The 13,977-nt window shown below is 51.6% G+C and overlaps 5 protein-coding genes and 1 non-coding gene across 6 annotated transcripts; 4 read left to right on the forward strand and 2 right to left on the reverse strand.

Moving 5' to 3' along the window:
* Window positions 1-357: 357 nt before the first annotated feature.
* J4E90_007138 (uncharacterized protein) lies at window positions 358-883 on the forward strand (the record flags this gene model as incomplete). Its single annotated transcript, XM_051436679.1, has 2 exons — window positions 358-444; window positions 503-883. The coding sequence occupies 2 exons, from the start codon at window positions 358-360 to the stop codon at window positions 881-883; spliced, it is 468 nt and encodes a 155-aa protein (XP_051289425.1).
* Window positions 884-1,906: 1,023 nt separating this feature from the next.
* Window positions 1,907-3,983, reverse strand: J4E90_007139 (uncharacterized protein; the record flags this gene model as incomplete). The annotated part of the gene is made up of 6 exons (XM_051436680.1): window positions 1,907-2,028; window positions 2,090-2,479; window positions 2,528-2,846; window positions 2,899-2,921; window positions 3,550-3,759; window positions 3,830-3,983. The coding sequence occupies 6 exons, from the start codon at window positions 3,981-3,983 to the stop codon at window positions 1,907-1,909; spliced, it is 1,218 nt and encodes a 405-aa protein (XP_051289426.1).
* Window positions 3,984-4,526: 543 nt separating this feature from the next.
* On the forward strand, window positions 4,527-8,393 carry J4E90_007140 (uncharacterized protein; the record flags this gene model as incomplete). The annotated part of the gene is made up of 2 exons (XM_051436681.1): window positions 4,527-6,279; window positions 6,331-8,393. 2 exons carry the CDS (start codon window positions 4,527-4,529, stop codon window positions 8,391-8,393), a joined length of 3,816 nt encoding a protein of 1,271 aa, XP_051289427.1.
* Window positions 8,394-8,715: 322 nt separating this feature from the next.
* On the reverse strand, window positions 8,716-10,261 carry ARG8 (acetylornithine aminotransferase; the record flags this gene model as incomplete). Its single annotated transcript, XM_051436682.1, has 3 exons — window positions 8,716-9,789; window positions 9,839-10,078; window positions 10,133-10,261. 3 exons carry the CDS (start codon window positions 10,259-10,261, stop codon window positions 8,716-8,718), a joined length of 1,443 nt encoding a protein of 480 aa, XP_051289428.1.
* A 437-nt stretch (window positions 10,262-10,698) lies between these two features.
* Window positions 10,699-10,804, forward strand: J4E90_007142. Its single transcript has one exon. It is a non-coding gene; the product is annotated as a tRNA-Met (tRNA).
* A 1,662-nt stretch (window positions 10,805-12,466) lies between these two features.
* Window positions 12,467-13,909, forward strand: J4E90_007143 (uncharacterized protein; the record flags this gene model as incomplete). The annotated part of the gene is made up of 2 exons (XM_051436683.1): window positions 12,467-12,967; window positions 13,019-13,909. 2 exons carry the CDS (start codon window positions 12,467-12,469, stop codon window positions 13,907-13,909), a joined length of 1,392 nt encoding a protein of 463 aa, XP_051289429.1.
* Window positions 13,910-13,977: the final 68 nt, after the last annotated feature.

Raw genomic sequence — 13,977 nt, forward strand, 5'->3', positions numbered from 1 at the left:
GTCTGTGGTAGAGTACATGCGCATTTTGTTCGCTTTCTTCAACATACGCTATACATCCGTAAACCATAATATCTCATCGCTCCTCGATCTCTACATTTGAAGCTATCTTCACCTTCACCTTCACTTCGTTTGAATGGCCGTTCCTCTCAGGCCACCCCACGTTTCCGGTCGGTGACCTACGGTGTTCTCGTCACCTTCACCTGCGCTTACTCAAGCGGCAGCTAGCTTTACTTGCCTAGTGCCACCAAACACAAATTGCTACCTCTTCCTCGCTCAGTTCGCGGGGTCATACTACTACAATCACCTTGCAGCATCAAGCCCCACCACAAAGACTTGATTTGACCCTACAATACCGATATGGCGCCGACGAAAGCGACCGCACGCGTCTCAGGCAATGCTAGAAGCAGGCTTGCGACTACGCCAGCTGATCGTCTGCGAGTAGCGGTACGTATCCCAACCAAAACTCTCACTGCCAGATAAGATGACTGACCTGACCACGCAGAAGCAACAATTCCAGGGTTCCAACAACGCACAGGAAAAGCTATACACCATGTTCGAGGATACGATGGAAGATCTTGGACAGACCAAGGACAAACTCGAAGCGGCCGAGAACGAGCTAGAAACGACGAAGAGTAAACTTGATAAAGCGGAACGCGACGCTGATTTCTGGTACCGCGGCTGGAAAAACATAAGCAACAGATGCCAAGCTGCCGATAGCACTTTGAAGGCACACGAACACCAAATTTATCAACTGGAAGCCGAGTTGGCGCTCGAGAAAGAGAGGGCGGAGAAGAACGAGAACGCTCAAGAGATGCTCGAGCGACTCAAAAACCAATGGTCGTTCTTCTCCCATATCCTCGGTAACGAAGACTCCGGACGCTAGATGCACGACACATTGAAGGAAGGCGGACATACTTATTGGATCCGGGGACAAGTTTTGCCATGGCATGAGAAATTACGAGAGAATTGGTGTTATTGGGATGATCTCTGCGACATGCTGAACCCTGATAGTATTTGCAGTATCCTACCCTGATGTTCGTTACATTGCAGAAGAGATGTAGTTGGCATCAACCCAATGGTTATGAGCATTGTGTACTTAAAAGCTATGAATTCACCAAGACACTACAATCAAAGAAAGCCTCTGCTCTGTTCACGAAACGCATCATCTTAGTGCAAATTACACCAATACCCCTTTGCCTCCGTAATCGGCACTCCAGTGATACTTCTCGCCTTCAACTTTCCCGCATCGCAAGTATCCCACCTGCACTCCCGTCAACCCAATCTACTTCACGACGTCTTCTAGGCGACAAGACTTACTGTGAGAAATCGCATCCACACGCCTCAGACACCGTTGCTGATAGCGCTTTGCCGGTGATTCCATAGCAAGCGTCACCATAGATGACTTGGGCCTTGCCGCCTTGCAGGTAGATGGTGCCGCAAATGGGAGGCCCGGGCGCAGTGGGCGCCGCGGATGCGGAGATGGCGAGAGTTGATAGGAACGTAAGAGTAGTAAGGTGCATGTTGAAAAGGTTGCAAGCGAAGGAACCTTGCTTAGATTGGCTTTTGTAGTTCCTAGGCGACTATGGGCAAGGTGAGCTTCCTTGGAGTGGAGAACTTGTTTGCATAGACGTAGTATCTATGTGAAACTGATCTCGGCGTTTACATGCGGTGCGATATGTGACGTGCGGGGGCAGATGTAAGATCTCGCCTTCAAATCATATGCGGGTGCTCTATTACAAGGTACGTTCGTGAACGGGCGTCTTCGGTGGCGCATAACTTGTATTGACACAGAATTCTGACCTGCATGGTCTGCATGTAAGCGCGTAACTCGTCAGTCACAAGTACGAGTGAGACTACCCTCGAGACCAATTGAGGAGTATACACTTTATTTTATTCCTTTGTACTTCTAACCAACCCAGTCGATCTCCTTCTCGTACTGCCAGAAAGCACCTGTCTTGTTTTGGATGTCGTGGATCGCGAGCATTACGGGGGTTTGAGCGCCTTCTTCTACAGTCCTAGTTCCGTTGCCTAGATTTGGTGTATAGAGTCAGTACATGTCTCACATGGTGCACACGAAAGGTTTGCTTACCCTTTGTCATGTCCGTGTTGACATAACCTGGGCAGCAGGTATTGATCAATACCTTACTTCCCTTCTCCTTCTCTTGTCTGGCCAGCGCCCGTGTGCCTCCAATCAATCCTGCCTTGCTCACAGCATATCCGGCACTAGGGAAGCCAGCGTCCTTCTCCTTGCCAGCTTCGACAGCAGCAACAAAGTCCTTCATGATGCTTGTGACATCTTCTTCGGTCTTGGAGGCGAGGAAGCGGTTGCGAACTTCTTCGGAGTATTTGTTGAGCTTGCCAGCCATGCTGCCGAGGTTCACGATGCGACCGGTGGGCTTGAGGAGGGGAAGGAAGGTGTGGCACGCCTCGAGCGTCTTGTAGTAGTTGCAGTCGAGGGTTGTTTTGACGAGGTCGGCATCTGATTATGTTAGGGACGGCGGATTGTACATTGGAAGGAGTTACTTACTGAAGCCGTCCAACGCGATACCAGCGTTGTTGATGACAAAGTCAATGCCGTCCCCATGAGCTTGCTTCAAGTGGTCCGCAAGGGTCTTGATACTGCTGCTGCTTGTGATGTCAAGCAGATGGAACTTGATCTCAGAGAGGCCACCGTCGGCCTTCAATGCCTTGGCCTGCTTCAATGCCGCATCTTGCTCCAAATCCTTAACGGCAGCTTCTCCTCTGCCCTGATCGCGAGCCGTCAAATAAATCAGAAAGGGTCCGTTGTTGAGCGGCGACTTGGGGTACTGCAGAGCGAGCTGCTGCACGATGGCGCGTCCGATGCCCTGACAATGTTAGTTTGGTACTCCCGAAGAGGCTGTGGACGTGTGTAGGTACCTTGTTCGCGCCGGTGACGACTCCTACTCTGCTGTATGACATGATTGTTTGTGTACTTCAATCGATCGGTGTTTGGTGGAAGGAAGAGGAGATCGTGATATCTTAAGGTGTTTTCCCCACATTGTCCCATTAATCATCATCGAAAGAGCCTCGCTGTTCGGAGTTAACAAGGTCGATACGTCACTAATCATCGGTGGATCCAGATGTCCCGGCCTCCTGCGGGCATCGTGCGGCACCAAAGACGCTATTCCGGATAGGGCTAACACTGCCGCGGCCACGCTCTCTCGATTTCGTACTTTGCCTGCGGATGTTCACTACACTACATGAACCAGCTCAGCATTCTTGATTACTGATCGGACCGAGCCTTGACAAACTTTCCATTAACTCCATGGTTTTCTACGGCGCGGTTGTCATTCCTAGTAACTTGCATACACAGCCATCGGCCATCCTTCTTAACATCTAACACAGACACGGTAGATGGATCGTCTGGTAATTGCTGCATGTCCTTCCACTAGGCGTATCGCTCCCAGTCTGCAAGTACAAATCGTAGTAACTCGCTTCAGCCGATTTGCATACGAGGAAGTTTAGCTCTAGGCCGCATGTTAGCACCGCCGACAATGAGCCGAACATGCCTCCTTCCTGAGTACTTACGTCGTCCATAGCTACTACTCTGCACAGTAATGATAGTATCACCCTCCAATCCCCACGCCGTAGTCTCCCCAGTGGCTCCCCATACCAACGGCTTGTAGCTTGTCGATGCGGTCGCAATGTTCAGATACTGGCTTGTCTTTTTCGATTGGATGGTACCGCCGATGGTAAATTCGTCAGCTGCGGTTTCGGGTCCCAGCACAGGGATTGATGCTATACGTGTTATTAACAAGTTTCTGAAAAAGTAATAAAACTGAATGTCAAGAGAAGGAAATCAGCGTACCATTCTTAGCGCTTGCTTGCAAGTATAGATGGTAAATTGGGTCGCGAACGCCACGTATTTTGCCTACAGTTGCTGCGGCGCTCTGGGCATTCTCCACCGGCGCAGCGAGTGCGCCCGATGCTACCAACAAAATTTGAGCGAAGAACGACAACATCGCGAAGAAGAACCTGAAGCCCCAATATGCAAGACTACGACTTGATCTAGTCCCCGGGTCTCTTTATATGTGATCGCAACTTCGCATTACGTGACCCCAGTCTGCAATATAGCAGATTAATTACGGTCGCGTCACGCGTAGAGATGCTTACCACCGGATATAACGCATCTGCATCCCTGTCGTTCTACAGCTATCGAAAGGAACCACCGAGATAGGCACAACATTGTGTATTCGGTACAATCTGAACATTGCCCGGACTGAAGAAGTCAGGACGCGATATTGGAGGGACGCGCTAACACTTTGGGTTAGCGCGGAACGCGAAGGTCATTTACTTGGCATCTAGGCAGTCGCCCCCCGTCTCACCTGCAACCACCTACCATTATCGAGTCAAACTTTTGTCCTACAGTGCTCGGGCTGTACGATCGTACCCACTGGATTTGATGACAACGAACGCTTATCATGGTCGGGCTTACAACAATCACGTCGCCCACGTCATGTGGCGCGACTAGCAGCAGCTATGATCATCGAGCCGCACGCAAGAACATGGACAATTCAACTGATCAGCAAATGAACGACCGTGACGATGCTATATCTTCATCTTCATCTTCAGCGCGAGCCTCTGCTGCTACCGGATCATCTACGCTCGCCACCACAGGATCCTTATCAGCTCCCGAAAACGTGGAGTGTGTTGAGACTGGTGCACAGAATATGGATCGCTACATCGCACTTGGCTGCCTTCACTTCAAGCACGCATTCGACTTTAGTTCAATCTCACCATCGAGTGGTGGTTGGGTCGAGTTACTGCAACAAGAGCTTCCCGACGAGATCAAGGCCGGCATCGGTATTGAAGCATCACGACTGCTTGAAGCTCAATGGATTCGAATATTCGCGCGTAGAGGAACGCCTGGTAATGCGTCTCACCACGGGCTTTTTCGCGTCTATCTTTTGCCAGAAGACTGGGCTCGTCGTACGATTGACCGTAACAGCAAGAGCTTGAAGAACGCTCTGCGGACACTGCTCCAACAAATTGACATCTCACCGAGTGCTTGGAATGGAGACTCAAATCCTGATGAGACGCGTTACTTTGATCCCTGGGCTCATGTAGAACCTTTCTCGCTATACTACCTTTTCAACAAGCTACCATCGCCTGCGCCCGACGTGGGGAAGATCAAGTGTCGCTATACACGTGCCGCCGTACAAGACGTACTAGATTCTGCGGCAGTCTCAGAATGGTCGGAGCATGGTGAACAGGCTCTACCGGGGCTCAAGACCAGATTATACGCGTATCAGACACGGTCGGCGAGCTTGATGCTGCAACGGGAAGCTTCGCCACAGCTGCAGCTTGATCCAAGATTGGAGGTTCGTACCTCGCCTGATGGCAAGGAATTTTACTACGGGCCTAGAGATGGATCATTTCTACAAGAACCGCGCTACTACGAAATGAACCGGGGTGGTATTCTGGCAGAGACCATGGGCCTGGGGAAAACGGTAATTTGCTTGGCCGTTATTTTGGCAAGTAAGGGCCACCTTCCAAAGATTCCAGTCGCATACCGACCATTACCTCCTCTTCGCAAGCGACCTGGATCGTTGGCAGACATGGCGATCTCTTCCGCTGGCCGACATTCAACCCCGATGAAATCCTTCCTCGAGCAGTCTGAGGCGAATGGGGCTGGAGATATGACAAGCATCAAAGATGCGCTGGATCGAGATGTTCCATTCTACGAGATACCACCAGATATTCCACGCATGAATAGGAACACCCGAATACCACCAACACGTCAATTGGTGCTCTCATCCGCCACCATCATTGTCGTACCGCGGAACTTACTCCACCAATGGCAGTCCGAAATACAAAAGCACATCCTTCCGGGTGGCCTCAAGATTCTCGTCGTTGACTCTGTGCCCAAGCGCGCTAGTAAGACGAAGATCACCCATCCCACCGACGAGACCATGGATTTTCAAAGCGAACTACCTGCTCCTACTGAACTCATGAAGTTTGATGTGGTTCTGTTCACTCGCAACCGCTTCGAACAAGAGGTCCAAGACGGTCAGGATGAACAAGGACGACGTATGGGTTCTGGGGCCTCTCGCGTTTGTAACTGTCCTTACATCGGAGCAACCCGCATTCCAAATTGCAGTTGCGTTGACACCGATAGAGTGTACGAATCGCCCCTGAAGAAGATACACTGGCTACGGATCATTATCGATGAAGGACACTCTTTCTCGAGCTCTGTCTCCAATGCTGTACTTGTCGCTAAGCAGATACAAGCGGAGAGACGCTGGGTCGTATCAGGAAGTAAGTCGTGCAAATTCTGACATGTGTACATATGCTGACGCTGGCTCGAAGCACCTGCGAAAGGTTTGGTCGGTGTGGAGGTAGACATGTCCACCGTCGATCCGAAGACCGACCCGGTACTGCAGCGCGAACTTGCCATTGAAAAGAGAAAAAAGTTCAACAACGATGATGAGAATGCCAAAGCTGCTAAAGCTTTGGGTATGCTTGCTTCACATTTCCTCATGGTTCGACCATGGTGCGAGAACTCCGAAGGTAAGCTCGATTGGGATGAATACGTTTATCGCCACGAGCACCAGTACAAAAAGACTCATTCCGGGTTTTCTTCATGCTTCGTCCGAGCATTGGAAGGACTAGTTGTGAAGACGCGCCCAGATGATGTGGAGAAGGACATTGTCCTACCCCCGATGCGACACCGAACCGTATACCTCAAGCCATGTTGGTTTGATAAGATGACAGCCAATCTATTCATCCAAGTTCTGCGAGCAAACGCTATCACGAGCGAGCGGACCGATGTCGACTATCTATTCCACAAGAACAGCGCGAAAGCTCGTCACAGTCTCATCAGAAATTTACGGCAGTCCAACTTTACCTGGACAGGTTTCAGCCTCTCAGATGTAGTCGCCACGCTTGAAACTAGCAGTAAGTACCTTTCCAAAGAGGACAGGAACTGCTCGCTCGAGGACGCGCAATTCCTCCTGGAGAGCAGCCAAATCGTGTCGAAGCTTACGGCTTCCGCTGAATGGATTGCATTGAGTACATCTCATGAAGTGGGTATGGCTGTCAACCGTTGGCCAGAAGCGGCGCGAGAGGCATTTGCACTTGTTTACCCGGCGGAGCCCATCGTGGTTGGTGTTACGCAGCTCATCGAGGGCCAGCTCCACGTTGATAGCAGCATCCGGTCTTCAGATCCAACGGTCGGGCTGGATGCTGTTGGATATGCAGCAAAAGCCAAGGCCATTGCGATGGCAGAGGAAGAGGGTAAGCTCAAGGAGTCAAGCGAAGGCACAGTCAATGGCATGCCGCTGCAGAGGACAGGAGTGCCTACTTCGTTGGTCAAGAGTCAACAGCCACCGACTAGTCGTCGGGCATCAGCCATTGCAAGCAAATCCTCTCCTAAGAAGTCAACAGGGTCCAATGATGCAAATGGCGTTGAAGACACCCCAGATATCCCTTCACCCGTTCGCACAAAGAAGCGAAAACTTACCTTTGCAGACGAGACAGCGGACCTTCCCGCAGACTCCGATCTCCGAAACACATGCTGCATTGGCACAACATCGGCCAAACTTACATATCTGTTGGACAAGTTGATGCAGCACCAGGAGAAAGAGAAGATCATCATCTTCTACGATGGTGACAACGCCGCGTTTTACATCGCCCAATGTCTTGAGTTGATGTATGTGAACCATCGCATCTACGCGAGAACCCTAAAAAACGAACTGCGATCCGAGTACGTACGACTTTTCAACGAAGATCCAGATGTGCGAGTCTTGCTCATCGATGTCGCTTGCGGTGCGCTTGGGCTGAATCTCAATGCGGCGAGCGTCGTACTTATCGTGAACCCGATCAACAGACCGAACATCGAAGCGCAAGCCATAAAACGAGCCCATCGCATCGGGCAAACAAAGGAGGTACTCGTTGAAACTCTAGTTCTCGAGAACACAATCGAGCATGCGATCTTCAATCGCGCGAAGAAAATGTCTCGTACCGATCACCAAGAAGCGAAAGAGCTTGAAGACGACGCCGGCATCATCGAGATCATTCAGAATGCTCAGATCCTGCCTGTGGGTGATGACGAGGGCGAGGGCTTGTCCAGCTTTGCGCTATTGCAGAGACCGCAGCAGGTCTTTGGGCGACCGAATCGGCACAAGTACCATCGGTATGGAGGCGCTGATAAGAAGACTAAGGATGGACCGCAGAAAAAGGCGAAGACTTCGAAGAGTACGAAGAAGGACAAGAAGGACGAGAAGGAGGATGCGAGTGGTACCAACAGCACGACTGCACCTTCTAGGCCTGGTCCTGGTTTACCGGTGCGAGGACCTGCTCAAAATGGCGGCTTGAATGCTGCTGGTGCAGCATCGTCCCAACCAGTCGCCAGCATCTTTGGCAGTGGTTGACGCACGAAAGACTTGACTCATGCAGCTCTGGGGTTATACCACGGCACACATTCCATTTCTATTTCTATATTGAACAGCGGGCTCGCCCAACGGACTTCCTTCACACTAGGCTTGGAAGTTACTTTGCATGTACTATACCCGTCTGAGCTGGCTTCGGCCTTGATTCGTTCTGCTTCAGTACCCCGAATGGAATCAGCGTATGACAATGTACAAATCTTCATACAACTTGCTATCGTCCTTCTAATGCCTTGACTTTTGGTGAAATATGTACAATGCTACCCGTCTACAACGCCGATGAACGCCATGCTAATCAGGGGATGCATTACCGCATCTCCTGTTGACCGTCTGTGCCCTCAACGTCGTCATGTTTGACCCATACGCTCTCCATCGCCTGTCCTAGGATCTGCATACCCTCCTCGATCTCTGCTTCAGTGATTACGAGTGGGGGAACGAATCTCAGGGTGTTTGTACCGCATGTGATGATCAACAGACCTCTCTCACGAGCAGCAGTAACGATAGGCGTAGGGTCGACATCAAGCTGAAGACCCAAGATCAGTCCCTTGCCTCTGACTTCCTTGATCTGGCTGGAGAAGCGCTGTCGGAGAGCGTCGAAGTGCTTGCGGAATGCCTGCTCTTTGGCGGGTATCGAGTCGAGAATCTCTGGTGATGAGAGACGGGACAGGATGTATGAAGCGACGCGGGATCCGAGGGGGTTGCCGCCAAAGGTGGTGCCGTGGTCACCAGTCTTGATGTTGTCACAGACGAAGTCGTTGACGATAGTCGCGCCAATGGGGAATCCGTTGCCGAGTGCTTTTGCCGTGGTTACAATGTCGGGATGGCATTCCTTGGGGTAGCCGCCGTGTGCCCAAAAAGTACCTGTCCGGCCTAGACCGCACTGTATCTCGTCGAAGATCAAGACAGCACCGACTTCAGTGCACCTCTTTCGGAGCGCGAGCAAGAACTCGGGTGTAGCAACATTCACACCACCCTCTCCCTGGATTGGCTCCACGATGACACCGCACGTCGCGTCGGTGACTAGGTCGTTGACTGCTTCCACATCGTTGAATGTGCCGTACTTGAAACCGGGCACCATCGGTGAGAACGGTGTCTGGTATTTCGGGTTCGGTGTCGCGCTCAAACTACCCATAGTCCGGCCGTGGAATGAGTTGTGGAACGAAACGAATTCATGCTTCTCCTTGTCCGGTGACATTGACTTTCCGACCTTGCGCGCGAACTTGATGGCGGCCTCGTTGGCCTCGGAACCACTGTTGCATATGAATGTGCGAGTGGCGCTGGCGAAGCCTCCGGTCGCGTGCGTGAGCTGGATCAGCTGCTTCGATAGCAGACCTGTGTGTGGGTTGTGGTAGAGGTTCGAGGTGTGCATGAGCTGCCTGGCCTGGGAGGGAGTCAGTAAGCCGCAATCGATGTAGTGGTGACGGACGTACCTGTTCTCCAATGACCTGCGCTACGCCAGGGTCGCAGTGCCCCAGCGCATTGACGGCGATACCAGCGGTGAAGTCGAGGTACTTCCTGTTTTCGATATCCCACATCCAGCACCCCTCTCCCTTCTCGAACATTGGTGGTGGGCGGACATAGGTCGGGACCATGTACGGTAATTGCTGGTTGACGAGGCCGGCTGTCTTGGAGGATGAGGGCGGGTCGGGTGTAGGTAGTGTGGAGTCGCGCTATATGGTGTCATTATGGAGGGCGCTGTAGAGCATGTATCCGTTGGTACTCACGGCTATGGCGTCCTTCACGTCCTGTGGTAGACTGGACCCCCTAACCGCAGAGGCTGCGGAAGCGAACCGCGCGGGGACGTAGTTGATGCGAGATGCGCGCAATGTAGCGCATACGCGCTGCGAAGCCATTCGTGAAGCCATAGTCAATTGCAAAAGTCAGGAAAACAAACTCCAGTGCCTCACTGCATCAATCGTGACTGTTGGGCGTGACGCAACTGCCCAAAATTTTAGCGTGCATGATAAGATAGGCCGAGGTCGGAGAGTCGGAGTGCCTCGTACTAGGTGTAACTCAATAGGTGCTCTGCAGACTACATCAAGATGAGAACAACCATTTCGCTAGATTTTAAGGCAATGTAGACTTCTGGGTTATGTACTCAAACGTGTGCCCAGTCTTTTTGGTAGAATAGGATGGGAAGGGTGGGGTGGTAGGGATGTTTGGGTCGGTGGAGGGTGAAATGACAGGGATGTTTGGGTCAACGGAGGAAGGAGCGAGCGCAGCGACGGCAGGAGCGACCGATGAGCGGTGAAATATGAGCGGCCTAATCGGGCCAAAGGAGAAGAACAAAGCCTCCTTGGTGTAGTTGGTTATCACGTGGGTCTCATATTCTACACATATGACTGTTCGACAGAGCAGATATCCCGAGGTCGGCAGTTCGATCCTGCCAGGGGGCAAACTTTTTGCCAGCCGCCTGGCTGTTTGCTGTTACCAATGTCGTAGGCTCGCTACGTATGCTCATGTTTTTGGAGATCGAGATCAGCTGACATATTTTTTGGTTGACAGTTCAATGCTTTTTGGCTCCATGTGCAGGCCGGTATGTGGCAGAACAATCAAGCTGAGAGTAACACATATAGTTCTAATCTACTAGCTGGTTATAGCCCGGCTTACACAAGTACAAGGCATTATCGTGAACAAAAGATAGAGTTAGTGTCGTGAAAGGACCCAGGCCGCTGGGCACTGAGCGGTAGGCATGGAAAAGCCGTAGTCTCTCATCCGAGCATCTGCCTTCTCTTCCACGTAGTTCATCCGTGGCACGTCTCACGCAGCTTAAGCATCGTGCATACCTACTCAACAAAGCGCTATAAGAACGACCAGTGTAACAACAGAGAACCTAGAAGTCTACATCGCTGTTGCAAGTTCTCAGTTCCTTGCTTCTGCGCTCTTGTAGGCTGCAGAGTAAAGGCAGAATACGCCACGATGAAGTCCCGGTCACTACTTCCATACACAACCTGCGCCGCTCTGTCTCCCATGCGCATACTTCACGCATACAGAGATTTCGAGACATGCTGGCGTCTGGGACTCTTGGGAAGAGTCGTTCCGGCCTGCAAGTATGTGAAAGCCGGTGTAGATCTCAGTTCCATAGGCCGTCGTATGACGCGATGAGCGGCCGAACGTTCAACATGTGCATCTGCTACTCGATCACAACAAGGACTATGTCGTAGCCATTGGTATCCAACACCAAGGTCTGTTTCGATATCCTCAACGTCCGTGATCATTGTATGAGGTCACGAACAGTCGGTACCCTCCGCGCGTTTTGAATGCTTGAGCTGTAAGTAACCGTGCGGCCTCTGGAGTCGGATCATTGAGACAGACGCCGATGCATGAGAGAAGGGCATTCGCGACTTGCTCGTAAAACGACATCAGGCGCTTCTTCCGCAACAGCCCAAACCCACGTCCGAGATGCAGCAGCGTTTGTTGGAAACAAAGAACTAGACAGGTCTGCAGACTACGGCATGATACAAGAGGCAAATCGGAAGATCTGACGAAGATGTAGGCTCCTGGGTGTTCGGTTTTCTCCTTGTATGAGATGACGCTCTCGGCAATACTCTTCGGAGATGTGATGGAGTTGTAGGGCGAAGAGAGGTCGTGCTGGTTCGTTGGAAAGTAGTGCGAGCTGAGATCCTGAATGGTCGCGGTTGCTGTGTTGCGCTAGCTGGTTGGGGCACAAGCTTCCCTCGACGCGTCCGTCCGTCGCACCCCGCTGCCTGTTCACCCTCTGCCATCACTTCTACCCTCTTTCTTCCCAAGCGGACCCTGTAATGTCACAAAAAGCGGCGAGCTTTTGGGAGTTTATCAGAATCTTCAAGATGCAGACAGCATGGGTTCGCCAGACGCGTCGCGATACCACAAAACGCCATTCACGTGCGATCGTGAGAGTTTCGCGTTGTTCAGGGGTCTCGGAGCGATGACGAAGCTCCTTGATGTCATGATCCCACGAACACCCGGATGAACCTCATCAATCCACACCTCCAATCCATCAAGATCATCGATTAACTATCTACTCCCATCAAATACATATCATTGAGCACCTGTCCCGTCTCATATCCCACGTGAAAATGCCTCCGGCGAAGAAACAGAAGACCGCGCGCGATTCCGGCGTCTTCCTAGAAGATTCGGGCAGCGAGAGCTCGGATTCCGCCTTCGAGTCGGTGCGCCCCAACAAGAACGACAAGCAGAAGAAAAATAAGCAGAACAGCAGCACGGGCAAGCCCGCTGATCCAGCACCTTACGATTACGTTTGCATACCGCATCCTTTCTTCGACATTGAAGGCCGGAATTATCTGAACTGGACATTGGACCCGGACGCCTTCATTTCCTCAAAATCCGAGATCTTCAGCAAGCTCTACAAGCCCATCGACGATCAATTCAGAAAAGATGGCCTCTTTAAAGCACCGGCGAGCAAACATCCGGAGCACAAATGGGTCATGTTGTGGGATGCGTGGCTCAAGGCGGATCTACTAGGAAGGAAGGCGAAGTACTGCGACCCAGACGCTTTTGAGATGAACTTGTATACAGACTGGCAAGGATGGGGAATGCAAGAAATTATGGAGAATATGGTAAGTGCAATGGTCAGCTGCGCGTGATAGCTGGAAGCTAACAGCGCAAAGATGGTCGAATTCAATCAAGGCTTCCATGCCAAGAAGGACCGGATCGAGAAAATGTGGTCGGTCATCAGCGCAGTAGGACTGTGGCTGAATGAAAACGAGCACATCACGGCGCTCATCAACAACGAAGACGGCGACACAACCTGCGAAATGATCGGCTTAATGGGCTGCGCACTACTCACCGTGCTTGCGGCCATTGAAATAGCAGGCGAGCTCAAGCCAGATTCCCGCTTCCTTGACTTGGCAATCGTCATTGCGTATTATCTAGAGCTATCGCACGATCTCCCTGCTTTCGGCATCGAAGGGCAGTGTGTATCATGGCGCAAGGAAGCCGTCAATTACTTCAAGAAGGGCAACCTCGACCCTGAGAAGGGAATCTTTGCGACGAAACTCCGCCTGGACAAACTGGCAAAGGTCGGCGACGTCGATGATGACTTCGCGCACACCAACGGAGAGGTCGAGAAGATCATGACTGGGACAACGACTCTTGAGAAGATTGAGGCTGAGAGGGCTGCTAAAGACTCTGCTGGCAGCTCGGCGGAGAACCCAGTCACAATTCCAGAAGACGACGACGCCGATAAAGAGAATGCAAACCCGAAGGCCACAGGTGAGAAACATGTCTCTCCGCCGCCAACAGGCAACGGCAAGAGGAAGAGGGGTCTGGACAATGTCGAAAACATAAGCAATTCGAAACAAGCGGATAAAGACCCATGGCACTGGAACGACAAGTTTAACGCGTACAAAGACAAGCGTCATCCCAAGATGGGCGGTGAACACTACGATATTACCAAAATGAGCAGGTCAGACCGAGCGGCTGCGTCGTTTACCGGCAAAGATCCCCTTGCCGATGTTCCAGTGAAGGATCTACAAGCGAATCTACTGGATCTCATTTGAGATGGAAATATGTATAGAAGGGGCTGTAAAAGTAGGGGCTTGTGTGAAGAAGGTGTACATGATCTGTT

Source organism: Alternaria incomplexa, assembly GCF_024043165.1.
Source record: "Alternaria incomplexa strain BMP 0042 chromosome Unknown scaffold_10, whole genome shotgun sequence".
Classification (NCBI taxonomy): domain Eukaryota; kingdom Fungi; phylum Ascomycota; class Dothideomycetes; order Pleosporales; family Pleosporaceae; genus Alternaria; species Alternaria incomplexa.